Source organism: Bos indicus, chromosome 4, assembly GCF_029378745.1.
Source record: "Bos indicus isolate NIAB-ARS_2022 breed Sahiwal x Tharparkar chromosome 4, NIAB-ARS_B.indTharparkar_mat_pri_1.0, whole genome shotgun sequence".
NCBI classification, from domain to species: Eukaryota; Metazoa; Chordata; class Mammalia; order Artiodactyla; family Bovidae; genus Bos; species Bos indicus.
Genome location: NC_091763.1, coordinates 56841911 through 56857255, shown reverse-complemented (window position 1 = coordinate 56857255; position 15345 = coordinate 56841911). Strand labels below are relative to the sequence as shown.

At 38.5% G+C, this 15345-nt stretch overlaps 1 protein-coding gene across 3 annotated transcripts in view; it reads right to left on the bottom strand.

The window, feature by feature from the left end:
* DOCK4 (dedicator of cytokinesis 4) overlaps positions 1–15345 on the bottom strand; it is a 477852-nt gene that overhangs the window by 84320 nt on the left and 378187 nt on the right. For all 3 annotated transcript variants that reach the window (XM_070787253.1, XM_070787255.1, XM_070787254.1), the window contains exons 27-29: positions 13757–13851; positions 2439–2514; positions 195–295 (exon numbers count right to left, since the gene is read on the bottom strand). In XM_070787253.1, the coding sequence (XP_070643354.1) occupies positions 195–295; positions 2439–2514; positions 13757–13851 (272 nt within the window). The remainder of the gene's footprint in view (positions 1–194; positions 296–2438; positions 2515–13756; positions 13852–15345) is intronic.

Below are 15345 nucleotides of genomic sequence, written 5' to 3'. Positions count from 1 at the left end.
AAAGATTTCTAAATAAGCTCAAAATAGTGAAATTCCCAGAAAAGTTGCTTGGTTGTCCTCTTGGTCATTGCCCCTCCACTTTGATTTCTAGTTATGGAGATCAGATTTATGAATCACTCGAACTGAAATACTTTTTAAAAGGCACAACATTTGATTTGCCTCATATTCTTACCCAATTATACACTGGTACTTACTTTTCTAATACCTTTTTCTTTTTGGAAGGTGTAAACATCTCTAACTGCAGACACAACTGGTTTATAAAAATGACCGCAAGGTAAAAGTAGGAATCCCAGATCTACAATGAGAATGACATATTTAAATACTATGGGGTTACAAAAATATTTACAGGCGAAGTGACAAGATATCTTGGATTTGCTTCAAAAGTGCTAAGTGGATGGGGGGAGAGTTGCAAGAAGATGGGCCATGAGTTGATAGTAGCTGTATCTGGGTATGGGTACATGAGGGATTCATCATACTATTCTCTTTACTTTTATACATCTGTGAAATTTCCTATAACAAAGAAGCAAACTAACTAGATACTATTTTTATATTGCTGTATCCCAAGTTTCATGGGCTCTCTGGTATATGCTAAGTGGTAGATACTTCATTTCTCTCATAACATGTCTGTGTGTCTCCAAGGAGGCTGAGGCATAAGCTGGATAACTTTATTTCAGTGTGATTTCATTTTGGAACCCCTTTTAATGTAGGACTCAAAAAAAAAAAAAAAAAAGAAAGAAAGAAAGAAAGATACATACACTCTTTTGGATATGCTAATTGATTTAAATTCAGAGAGTACATAAAAATTCCCCACCCAGACAAATCTTCTAAGTTCTCTTACACCAAAAATGCATTAGAAAGAGATCAAAATAAAATTTCCAGAAATAAATGTAACCAAAAACATGGAGGACATAGGGAAAGAAACGACTTTTCTATTGACATCGTGTAAAATTAAAGATTAATATGAGAAACATTATAAAGAATTAATATATTTTATAAAGAGTGTTCACAAATTAAAAAGAATATAAAACTCTAAGTATTATGATGAACAAAAGAACAGATACCTCACAAAACATGAATTTTAGTCAATAATTAGTCAATAACTAATATAGTTAATGATTAATAACCAATGAATAATTAATAACATAACTAGTGAGAAATGTGGGCTTCCCCTTGGCTCAGATGGTAAAGAATCTGCCTGCAATACAAGAGACCAGGGTTCTATCCCTGGGTTGGGAAGGTCCCCTGGAGAAGGAAATGGCAACCCACTCCAGTATCCTTCCCTGGAAAATCCCATGGACAGAGGAACCTGGCAGGCTACAGTCCATGGGGTGGCAAAGAGTCAGACATGACTGAGCGACTTTACTTCATCTCAGTGAGAAATGTAAATAAAGCAAAAAATTGCTCCCCTTATCAAATTGCCCCCCAAAATGGTCTCCTCTAGTACTGGTGTATACCTAGGCAATCAAATATAATTGTTACAACCTTTAACTCAACATTTTCATTTATAAATATTTATCCAAAGAAACAATTAGGAATATAAGTCAAATTTTATTTTGTAAGAAATACATAAAAAGAGCAATTTATGAGAATAAAACAGTAGAAACAAACTGAATATTAAAAAGTAATGTGGTGATTATGAAATTTTGATATTTTATTATAAAGTATAAAGACATTTATTATGCAACCATTAAAATTCCACTGGTTTCTACTATGCTTTTTGTATTTTCTAGTTCTCTGATAAGGAAATTTTATTGAATGTTTAGTATAAAAGACGTTATTTTTAAAAGAATGGGAAATTAAGATGTCGAAAACATAAAACACCACTAAGAAGGGAAACCAGGATAGGCACTGCCCATCTTTATTTACCATTTTTCATTCTCTATTTAAAAAATGGTATACTGAGAATTCTTAGAGACCCAGGCATATCATATTACATTACAAACTTACAGAGAGATCTGCCCTAAAGAATCTTACTAATTGTTCATTTTTTTTCCTTTTCACTAGTTCATTCTAAAATATAAGAAGATAGAGATCTAAAGGAACTAACCAGTTTACTTTGTAAATATGCTCTTTACATAAACTCTATTTTAAAAGATGCTTTAAAACATTATGCACTAAGTTCTTTTTGTCTTGCAGGGGATCAAAAAGAAAAAAAATCAAAATTTACAGTAACAGTAAAGCACATTCTTTCCTCTTAAGCACTATGATTTCGACCAGGTTGATGAACATAGTTATAGACCTGACTTATTCACAAATAGAATGAAGAACTCTTAACATTATTCATAATTGAAACTAATATGCTCCAAGATTAATTTGAGGTAGCCAGAATAACTTTATTTTCTTATTACTAAGAGAAAGAAAATTCATGAGGAAATTTCTTGAGGGACAATGTAAAACGTTTTAGCTCAAGCAAGATAGTCATCTAAATGGATACTGACCTTATAATCAAAGTTTTCATTTAAGAAGTTCTTCCGAAGTGCATCTGATAGGTACAGAACTGTTGTAATAATCACGCTAGTGATAAAAAAGAATACATTTTAAGTTGAAAACTTCACATTAGTGAAAACCATTTATTAGGCAAGAATAAAGTAATTAAGACAAAAGAAAACCTCTTCAGTAAGCCTGTGGAACAATATTAGATAATTCATATTAGAAATAAAAAAGAGAACACTTAGAAAAAAAAGTAAAAGAATCTATCACTGAAATGATATGCAGAAAAATCTATAAATTCATATGACTCAGAATTATATTGTCTTGATGTTTTACAATATTTAAATTTGTAAACAAAGCAAAAACTTTTAAATAAATTTACAGTAGTCTATATTTTATTAACACGGAAGAAAGTATAAAAACTTACAAAATACAGCAAAAGAGAGAGAGCCCAAAGACGAAATGGGCAGGCTAAAGCAATGGATTATATTGAGTATTTATTTGACCATCTTCTCTCTGCTCTCCCCTATTTTAGGTGTTAGTGGGCATGTAAGAGCTATGGGAGTCAGATTCCCTCTCCATGGTGACAAGATTGCCACTAAAGAAACCATTACAGACTGTGAAATTGTCTATATCCTAGTACTAAGCTGTGTGAAACTGAGTGTTACAGCACTTTAGAGAAAGGGGCATCTCTGGGCTGGAGAATTAGGGAAAGCCTGTCAGAGAGGCCACATACAGTCATCTGTATCCTGCTAGGGAGATTAAAAAAGGATTTAGTAAGCTTCCTTGGTCAACTCTTGAGTTAAGCAATTTGTTCAAAATCTGCTCCTTTTTACGGCTACAAGAACATATGTTCAAAACTGAATGCAATTCCAATTGGCTCATTTAACATCAGATAACAGCATTTATTGAAACAAGATAGGTCACTCCCCAAACCACCAGAAACGAAGCACCAATTTATAAATGATTGATATTTAAAATCTCTTTGGCCTTTCCTAAGATGCATGCATAAGGAAGTGCTTGTGATGTGATGACGCCCTAGTTCTCATTACAGGACTTGTAATTGAAGGATGTAATTGTATGACCCTAGGTAAAATAACATGAAACAAAACAAAACACCTCATCAACCTCACACCTTGGTTATCCTACTGGTAAAACAGGGATTAAAAGAATATTTACTCATTAGAAGAATATTTATAGTTTTTGAAGAACATAAATGTTCATTATTGCAATCTGTTGGAAAAGTCACTATTATAGTCTCCCTGTGGGGCAGGAGACGAATAATGAGGCTAAGGAACGGATAGTTGAATATGGAAGCTCAAGTTAACAACTTATTGACAGAGATATTAATACATCTTCTGTCACCTGTTATTGACTGGAGATGTTTCAGCATTCACTTACATAACAAATTGCTGGCCACAGGCATTAGTTTCTGCCAAAACCCCCAGTCAATAATGTGTTAAGAAGAAGAGAGAGAAGAAAGCCACCATTTTCTTGGGTACTTGCTCTACCACGAGCCAGCACTGTGTTACATTCACATGCCTTTTAATATGTCATTTACCCCTTCCAATGACCCATCCTATGAAAGTCAAGCATAAGTAAAGCCTATGAGATTGAGAAGTCCTATGGTTTCTTCTATCGCCCAAATGGCAGATATCAACAGTGAATTCCACATCAAAGAGACAAATCACATATATCAGAACAGTATAAAGTGACAACTGTCCATAGACACTGATGGAATCCATGCTGGTAACTGATTAAGTTTCTAAAGTACTTCATTCAAATCTTGCTATATAAAACTAAAGCTTAATTATCAGAAAATGGAACGCTATCAGGCAAGAAACGGGCTCCTTGTCCAGCACCTATTGCATTGTTGGGCTTCTAAGTTGAAAGAAGAAAATTTTGCATCCTTAACAAATGTTTTCCTTCAATAGTCAATGAAGAAACATACACAGAACCACGATACGTTTTGAGTTTCACATCAAAACGACCTTCTGGCCCGCAACTCTAGCTTGGACTGTTGTTCAGAAACAGTAACCTCTAGTGTTAGTAAAACATGACATATCTGAGATTTGGATTATTGGGCCCAATGCTGTGGAAAGGAGCCAACAAACTCAATCTTCCAAGTGTGATGATTCCTTGGCAAAGACTACTCATTTGTAATTTATATGCCAGATCCCAAACACATGAACAAAATCCACAGCTTCTTGAACAGCACTTGCTGGTAAACAAGGAGTCTCTCTGGCTTTATAAAGGACCTGTGAGCCTCAAGCTGACTGCTTACTGGAATCACTGGGGAGCTTTAAAAAACACAGATGTCTGGATCACACCCCAGAGATTTAATAATTGGACTGGGGTGCAATGTGGACCTCAGGATCAGTAAAGCTCCCAGGTGATTCCTATGTACACCAGAGCTGAGAACCACTGCTCTAGACAAACCTTTTTAAGAGTTAGACAAACTTCCATGGGTACCTGGTGATCAGTTAAGATGTATATCATGATTCAGCAGGCTTGGGATAGGGCTAAAGTTCTGTATTTCTTACAAGCTCCTGGAAACGTTCACGCTGTTGATTCACAATCCAACTTTTGAAGAGCAAGGCTCTGGAGAGGTCCACGTCAGAAACACATTCCAAACAACACTGCTTCACATTCTCCTGCCTTCGAGAATTTTAGGCCAATGACTGCCGTGGCTCTTTAACAGGACATGCATCCTTGCTCTACACTGAACATCTCATCCTCTTACCAAGGGTGCTTTATCATCAGGCATAAATACTACAGGGCACAGGCCTTTTCAGGGGTTTTGGAAAGTACTGCATATGTTTGTTAGTCGCTCAGTCATGTTCGACTCTGTGCAACCACATGTATTGTAGCCTGCCAGACTTCTCTGTCCATGAGATTTTCCAGGTAAGAATACTGGAGTGGGTTGCCATTCCTTCTCCAGGGGATCTTCCCAACCCAGGGATCGAACCTGGGTCTCTTGCATTGCAGGAAGATTCTTTACAGTCTCAGTCACCAGGGAAGCCTGGCAATTTATTACATAGGCCAATACTTTAAAAAACAAAATGTAAAAACTGCTTTTCATTTTGGCATGCGGCAGGTGGTATGATGAGGGATAAGACCTTCAAAAATATGACTTCCCAGGGCTAAAAAGATCTTAAAATGACTATTTCAATTGCTTTTCATTTATGCTTATAATATTCAGCCCAAGTCACAGAGGCAGCTCCCAGAGCTTTTTATGCCTCAGCACTAAGACAGTTTCCTGGCATACAGGCCCTCAATCAGCTAAAAAGGCACATATATATTATGGCTCCTTCACTGTGGTGGAAACCTGTAGTGTTTAAGGATTTTTCTTTACTTGTTCTAATTTACCCAAAACCATGTGGCTCCTTTGGTTTTATTCTTTTACTCATGACTCAGTTTCTGAATATGTGGACTTTTCAAATTTCAGGGCTCCAATTCAATAGCCAAGAAAGGTTTGCAATCTGTTACTACAAATGGTCAAAATACTGGTGTCTGCCATAGTGATGCAACCATAAGGATCACTTTTGACAACCCTAATCTATGGCACAGCGTGATAAATGTATACATAAAAGAGAAACTAGCAGACAGGAAAGCAAAGCTCTTTCTTCAAGTTTTCCAGCTGCCACCTCATTTCTGGCATTTAGAAAGTATTTTTATGCAATGTCATTCCCCCTAGAGAAACCTCATCCTATAAACTGTCCTTTTGAAAACTACTTTAACCTGATAATCTGCTCAAGCAAAAGCCCATCTCCATAAATTATAAATGGACTGAATATTTTGGATTCCAATATCCAGTTTTTGGATAAATTGGGCATCAACAAGGTTAATGTTTGTGCACTGAAAAACTAAGGAGATCTAAACTCGGAGGATGACAAATTCCCTATAAGCTGGAGGGTTAAGAGGGCAGATCAAAATCCTGGATGGCCATCAGGGAAACTGACCTAAGCTGCTGCTGCTGCTGCTGCTGCTGCTAAGTCGCTTCAGTCATGTCCGACTCTGTGCGACCCCAGAGATGGCAGCCCACCAGGCTCCTTTGTCCCTGGGATTCTCCAGGCAAGAGTACTGGAGTTGGTTGCCATTGCCTTATCCATGGCCTAAGCTAGTGGTCCTCAAATGTCAGTACATGAGTAGTACCTGAAAGATACATGAGGCTTTAGGGTCTCACCAAAGGCTATGGCTTGGCAAGATCACGCCAGGGCTCAGCCACGTGATTCTGATGCACGTGATCATTCATTTTGAGGTCTGGTGTTAGAGATGGAAAAGAAGATGATGAGAGCTGGAACTCGGTGAGCAATGATATTTGGGAAATTTGTCTATGGTTAACATTGCATCACCAAGGGCCTAGCCCAGTAAGTGTTTGCTGAATGACTGTAGTTTCAAACCAGTATTTAAATCTATGGTTTGTGATAATTATTTGCTGTACTAGGTATTTCTAAAGTGTAAGCCTTGTAGAACTTTTTATACTTTTCTATAGCTTTTTTTTTTTTAAATAAACTTTTTCTAAGAACAGTTTTAGGCTTACAGGATTATTGCAAAGATAATACAGAGAGTTTCTGTATACGTCATACCCAGTTTCCCTTATTATTAACATCTATTATTGGTATGGTACATTTATCACTGTAAAGGAACCAATACTGTTTCTATGCATATTTTGAAGACGAGACTGAGATTAAGACAGGCAAAGCTGATGGAGAAAGCCACTCCAAGTGGAGGTCACAGAATAAGCCAAAACAGGAAGGCAGGAAAAGAAGTGATTCTGCTTTTAGTCAGGGAGGTATGCAGTGCGGGTGAGGTCAAAAGAATCAACAAAGATTCTTGAAATGGAAGGATTTTTAGAAATCCCATGACCTTCTCCTCTGGGCAGTGTTGGTACAAAATCACTCATGTGGCAACAGCCTCAGTTTTTGTTTGTTTGTTTGTTTGTCCTATTAGACTTAAATCCTAATGAATTCTTCCCTTTCCTCATGTATTCATTCTACCAACTCCTCACACCTCACCAGGAGATGCAGGCAATTCTTTTGTAAATATTTGCTTTAACTCTGGAAGTACGGCACATTTCTCTTAGTAATATAGTTTTTGATAAAAATCACTATCTTCCCCACGCCCCGCCACAGTAAAGTTTTTAAAGATAATGACCCTAATAGAAAAACCCCACCGTCAACAAAAAGCAATAGTAATTATTTTTCAATGGGTCTTCAACAGACTTTGGGCTTCCCTGGTGGCTCAGATGATAAAGAATCTGCCTGCAAGGCAGGAGACTCTGGCTCAATCCCTGGGTTGGGAAGAACATCTGGAGAAAGGAATGGTTACCTTCTCCAGTATTCTTGCCTGGAAAATTCCATGGACAGAGGAGCCTGGCAGACCTCAGGCTTCCCTGGTGGCTCAGATGGTAAAGAATTTGCCTGCAATGCAGGAGACCCTGGCTCAATCCCTGGGTTGGGAAGAACATCTGGAGAAGGGAATGGTTACCTTCTCCAGTATTCTTGCTTGGAAAATTCCATGAACAGAGGAGGCTGAAAGGCTGCAGTCCACAGGGTTGAAAAGAGTTGGACATGACTGAGGGACTAACACTTCCAAGTTTTCACTTTCAACAGATCATCTACTCTAACATAAAACCTTTCATAGTCAGTGTCACATACTTTGTCTTCCTTCCTGTTACAACGGATCAATGCTCCTAGCTAAAGCCAAGCTTCTTGGTGGGTACTTTATCAGTGCTATCCTAAGTGTGGTGAGCTTCCTTCATTGAGAACGTCTCACCACAAAAAACAATGTCAACAGAACTAAACTGTATGCTTAGGCAGCTGACCTAATTTCCAGTGCAAGTTGACAGCGGACAGCGCTACCTTCAGGAAAGGTGTTCTCAGACAGGCACGATGAGAAATCCTGTACTTGATCTCACCCCTACTGGCTTACCCAAGGACACTGTTTCTTCACTTAGGCCTGTTTTCTTTAGCACTATCAATATTTCTTTTTTCTGTGCCCTTCGTATCTGTAAACCAACATGCATAATATTCCATATTCAGAAATGAATCTTAGTGTTCATATCTCCTTCCAGATATAGCCACATTTCTCTGCTCCTTCTTACAGCAAAATCTTCTAAAGAGCTGATAATTATTGCTTTCATTTTTTCAATTCCCATCTGCTCTCAAATTCACTCTAATGACTTTCATCTCTACCACTCCACTGAAACAGCACTTGTCAAGGTCACCAGTATCTGCATCCCACTGTCAAAACCCAGGGATAATTGTCAAGTCTTCATCCTCCAACCTCCCAGAAGCTCTTTACCGCCTTGCTTTATGAAATATTTTTCTCATATGGTCGATATTATGCCCTTCTGGTTCTCATCTTACATCATAGGCTACTCCTTTTCCATCTCTGTTGCTGGTGGCTTCCAAATATCTTGACCTTGGAAGGTGGGCATGTCGCAGGGCCCAGTCTTAAGTAGGCTTCTCTTTTCAATCTGTAGTTTCCTCTAGAGTGCTCTGATTCAGTTTGATGACTTCAAATACTACCCAATGCCAAGGACCTCAAACGTACTAGCATGTCGCTAGTCTTAACTTCTCTGAGCTCCATACAAGCATGTCCAGCCTATTCTCTTACATCTCCACTTGGGTATCTAACAGCATCTCAAATTTCTGCTCAATAAAGGATCCTTCACCTCTCCACTCCTCTCTCAGTATTTTCCATTTAAGTGAATGTTACCACCATTTGTCCTTCTGTTGAGGCCACAATTCTAAGAGCCATCTTCAAACTTTTTTCTTTCCTGCTCACATCCAGCCATCTGCAAGTCTTGTCATCTCTGTTTTCAAACAGGAGCTCTGTATCAACCCAGGGAGGTGGGGTGGGGAGGGAGATGGGGGGGAATTTCAAAAGGGAGGGGATATATGTGTAACTATGGCTGATTCATGTTGAGGTTTGACAGAAAACAAAATTCTGTAAAGCAATTATCCTTCAACAAACAAAAAACAAACAAACAAACAAAAAACTGACCTTCTCACTACCTTCATTGCAATCCACCTGTTCAAGTCATCATGGTCTCTTACCCAGATTGCTGTATTAAGCTCCTAACTGGTCTTTCCTGGTTTCTCCCTTGTCTCTTTACCGCCTAATATCTGGACCTTGTCTTCTTCCAACCTCATTTTTACTGGTTCCTTCCCTCCTCGCATTTCCTCCACACAATCTTCCAGATCCTTGAATGTGCCATCTTCACTCTGACCACAGGGCCTGTGTGCATGCTATTCCTGCTGATAAGAAGCCTTCCTTTGCTGTCTACCTATTAACTCCTGCTACAGATTTCAGCTCAAGTTTCACTCCTTCATAAAAACTCCTCCTATTCCAGTCCAGAACAAAGTTCCTTTCACAACCCCCCTCTCAGAACTGTGCTTTTTATCATGATGACACTTATTTTACAGATTAGGCACTAGAAAATATTTACTGAATGAAGGAGTCAATGAAAGAATGGATGACCTTCCCTAAGACTCTGATTCCATAAATCACTTATTTGCTATATATGTCTCATTTGAACATAAACTGGTGAAGGTAAATCAGCTAAACAATTCAGTGTTTGGTGGGAAAACACATACACACACACACACACACACACACACACACACAAAAGTAAATGTTTGAAGCCAACATGCAGAGAAGATAAACAAAACAAGGGTCTGAAATTTTAACTGCAGGGCTAGGGAATTTTTACTTTCCTCACTAAGCAAATCTTGAAAATATGTATAAAGCTGTGACTTTATTTTTGTACTGTATTTTGCAATGTGTATGGAAGAGGGTGGAGAGAAGCCTGTCTCAAAGTGTCCTGTATTTTTGGTACTCAATTTTCATCTTCCTTATGTTCCTTCTTTCTCAGATTGAGCAGTTGTCCTCATGTGAAACATCTACCAAGAACTTACAGTGGCCAGGCACAATTAAGCTTTGCAGGCAAGCAGAAGTCAGCTTTCTTATCCTTGGGAAATTCAGCCTGAACACACAACATGAGACATTCAGGTAGAAAAAAACAGAAGACCATACTAACAGCCAGGTATTTATAAGTCATGGCTTTTGGTAGGACCTCACATAATGCAGAGAAGCTACAGGATTTGGGACAGCACAGTTTAAAGATAGCATTTAACTGCCTTGAAAACACTGGAAGAAAGGACCAACATACAAAAGAACAGATACTTTGTGGGATGAGCTACTCAATTGAGTTCAAGCCTAGGCGATGGTGACTTCTGGGCCAGTTACCAGCAATTTGACATGTATCAAGCATGCAAGTGGGTAGTAAAAGTGGAAGTTTAGGTGAAAATGCCTCTTTGAGGGGCACTTCTCAAATATTTCTCTAAGAAAGTTAGTGTCATGGAAGAAAAGGTGGTCAACTTCAGGGACCTAGATCTAGCTTCTGAAACTTGCTTCTATACAATTTAACAAAGTAAAACCTTTTAATTTCTGACGTGGGCTCTTTTTTAAGATATTTAAAATATCTTTCAGAGATTTATTTCTCTATCAATACTATTGATGTTTATATCTTTTAACAGATAAGACACAAATAGCTGAAGGTTTATTTCTGAACGTTCAGTTCAGTCACTCAGTCATGTCCAACTCTTTGCGAGCCCATGGACTGCAGTACGCCAGGCCTCCCTGTCCATTGCCATCTCCTGGAGTTCACTCAAACTCATGTCCATTGAGTCTGTGATGCCATCCAACCATCTCATCCTCTGTCATTCCTTTCTCCTCCCGCCTTCAATCTTTCCCAGCATCAGGGTCTTTTCAAATGAGTCAGTTCTTCGTATCAGGTAGACAAAGTATTGGAGTTTTAGCATCAGCATCAGTCCTTCCAATGAATATTCAGAACTGACTTCCTTTAGGATGGACTGGTTGGATCTCCTTGCTGTCCAAGGGACTCTCAAGAGTCTCCTCCAACACCACAGTTCAAAAGCATCAATTCTTCAGTGCTCAGCTTTATAGTCCAACTCTCACATCCATACATGACTACTGGAAAAACCATTATCACACAAGAAAGATCCCACATGCTTTCAAGGTTTGAATGGGAAATGACTATGACAGTTAAATGAGGAGAGGAAAGGAAACTGAACAGCAGAAATCAGGGGGTCTATTCCAACTTGGCAGGTGGTTCACAGGCTGTGGAGTCCTGTCTATGAATTAGGTTGGATATACCACAGTCAAATATCACCAGGGGAAAAGTAGTGCCAGATTCCTATCAGCACTGACTTGGGTGTCAATGGAATGATGGTACTGCATTCAGCAAAGTCTTACGACCTTTTTCTTAGGTTTGCTATGGGACTAATCTGTGGTTTAAACACATTACACAGAGCTCACCTCTAACAGAACCATGCTCCTATTTAGCTAACATTAGGGATGGAAATCTTGAACATTATAAGTTTACTCAAAAACAGAATCTGACTTATAAGTCTGCTCCCCACTCACATGACCATAAAGTCTTGCCAAATGTAGTAGATTTTTAGGTGGTGGCAGAGTGAGATGGCATTTCCTATCATAAGCCACATGACTGTCATGGTTTTCAGAAGCTCAACCACCACCTTTATACAAAAGGAACAAAATGTTAAATTCACTTTCAGTTTGAATGTCTGCCACTGGAAATTCTAATTCAAGTCAAAATATCCCTCTGTACACAGGGCAGGCAGGATGACCAAACAATGATGCTGTATGATGATGATGTCAACAGCACAGACCCCTTCCTGTGCTGGCTCCCTGGACCACTCAACACCCTCTCCAGGTACCCAGAATATTTGCTGTTTGGTAATGAGGCCAGAAACATGACCAATGGTTCCCACTTAAACCTGTAGCTGGACATCCAGATGAAGAGATATTTGATTCTACTCACAGATATCAGACTAAATATGTTAAATTCTAAAGAGAGCTATTTCAGGATTCTCAATTAGTCTTCAAAATGGAAAAGCTGTTTCTGTACTTATGTAAAATATAATATGCCATATTATACAATTTGTTACTTCACAAAGTTTTTAACACAGCATTTTAACACCTCCTCATCTCTAAATGTGTACTGCAGCAGAAGTCACATTAGGCATCTCTAATCAACATCAAATCCTATCTTCCTGGGGTTCTTACCTTCATCCTATTTGGGTACCTGGGGAGGACAGATGGTGTTTTTGACCCATGAACAGATACCTGAAGAAGCCAACCTTCACCCTGAGCATGAGGGTTTAGGGGATGGGAGAAGAGGAGGAAGGAGAGACAGGCAAATGTGGACTGGAGGAAAGGATGCTTATGAAATAGGGTAAATTATAAGTGTGGAGATAAAGATCAAGCCACTTTCCTAAAAACAAACAAACAAAAAAAACCGCACTTCATCTTTATTTCAAATTCTGAGATAATAGAGGCCAAAAGTGTGAAAGCAGATAAACCCTTGACGCTGTGCCCTCTAGGAATAGCTCCTGGAATAGAAGGCCATTCTGACCATCCCTTACTCTCCTTTCCTGGTTCCTACTCATTCAACTATTGACCTCAGATCATTTTACTTTTTCCCCCCAATATGCTTAATATAAGCTAATTTTGTCAACATCAGTAACTCCCCAAATGTCTCTATCTCTTCCTGAACTTCCTTCAGAGCACTATTTTCAGCCTTCTGTTGGTCACATCACTCAGGTGTGTAAAAGGAACTTCAATCTTCACCTGCGTAACTCAGGGATCCTATCTTATTCCCAGTGCTCAGCACACGGGAGATGCTGAGTGTATTCTCTGAGTTCAAATGAATTAAGAAAGATCAGAAATGACTCAAGGGTCCAGAAACAAAGCTGGTATTAAATAACCTATGGTACATCTAGTCAATGGAATATCATACAGCTACAAAAGAAAAAGAAACCATAAGTGAATGAGGGACTTTCTACATATTGATTTGGAAAGAGTGCCAGGATTTTTATGTAAAAGAAAGATTTGCAGGACAGTTCATTTATTCTGCTACCTGCTAAGCTCTGCATAAAAGAACAGTGGAAGGACATGCAAGAAACAAACAGAAGTGGTTATTGCAGGCTGGGAGTAGGGGTAAATAAAGTAGGTGGGAGAGGGACTTCTCAAGGCATACTCTGTTATACAGTTTGATTTTTGAGCTATGTTAACATACTACCTATTTAAAACAAATAGTAATGATTAGGAAAAGCAAGCAAGCAAAGAAACAAAACAAGTTCACTCAGAAGCAAAGAAAAAGAACTCCAGGATTTGGAGGTTTCAAATTTGAGATAAAAGTGAATGTATCATTTCATATTCTCCTCTTCCCATAATCAGTGAGTTGCAATTATCATCAATGTAAATGTCTTACTTGTTAGCCACCAAGCGCATGACAGTCCAGTCCTTTGGAAACATCTCTGGGCGTATCAATATTCGGAACACAGTAAATATCTGCAGCAGGAAATCCTTGGGTAAGGAGGAGAGAGACCATTTTACTGAGTTACTGTAATTGTTCACACACACACACAGCTACTGTTACCATTTCTAAAGCACTTACAGAAAGGAGCCATACTCAATACGTTACCCGGGAGAAAAAATCATCTTTCCCATTCTCAGTGCCCACTTGATTTGCTACCCTTCCCAAACGTTCCTCCTTTCTCTTTCTCATGCATAGTGGAAATGACGCTTTGTTTTTCTCCACAAGCTCTAAACATTTAGGTTTGAAAAAGAAAACAGAAAACTACTAACAGATTAGCAGGGAAATGTATTTTCTTTCTTCTATTATAGTGTCCTAAACTTCAGAACTTTTCAGTTCAAGAGAACTGCAAAGGGTCTTAGTTCAATTATGCTTTCCTTTAAGTGGGTGTTAGAATTTAGAAAGCTATACTCATTGAAAAGCATCTTAGGAAAAAACCCATGTTTCTTAAAGGGCATTCTAAAAATGCAGGATTAATGGGACGCATGCAGGTTTATAGAATCTGAAGGTCCTAGGCAGAATAAATAGAGAGGGATGTGTATGAAGCTGAGCCCAGTGACAAGTCCTTAGAAACTAAGAGTATGTCAAGGTATTCTTCACAAAGATGCCATACTAGGGGGCACTGGTATTTATGGAGATGGTATCTTTAAGCCAAGCACCTGGAAACACTCTTGACAAAAAGCTATTGTCAGACATAGAAACATCATTTCTTAAAACGTTGTAAGAAACAGACCCAAAGTGCTGGAGTACATTGTACTTGATAAGAACTCAAGAAGCTAACACACTGCAGGTAATGAATGAAATGGAGCTTGCCCTACTCAAAAAGAGACAGGCTCAATCTAATTATGATTTAGATTTGTTAACTAGAAAACTTAGAGATAGTTTTGGAACTTAATTACTGCTAGGAAAATATATTTCACAATTTCACTGAAGGTAACAGTATGGTGTTGCTCAGAAAAACACCTCAAATATGAGTTTTATTTATCAAACCTAACAACACATTAGGTTAAACATGTAAGCCACTTGAAATTAAGATTATCATTGTCACCCATACCATCAGTAGACAGAAAGATCCTAAAAAGCTAGAAACACGTGGGAGCTGTGTGTGTGTGTTTATATATTCTAACAGCTTTCATCAAACCCATAAATATTTTGACAAGGATTTAATTTAGCTTCTTTGGCATCAGCACACATACAGTGATGTGTAGTCCATGCCATATGGAAACATGCCCACTAGGTCATCTGTCTTTAAATGGTGAGACAGACCCTTCCTGTGTTGGCAGAATTACCACAGTTGCCCAAACATATTCTCCTTCAGGTCAGATAATTTTGGGCAACTTCCATTCTAGCCCTCCGTTGCAATAGGGGGTCATTAGCACACCAAAACTGTGAGAAGCTCTTTTTAATGCATTTCGAAAACTTTTTTCAGTTTTCCTGTTGATTCTTCTGTGTTTTGCAGACACGAACACATATAACCCTTGCAA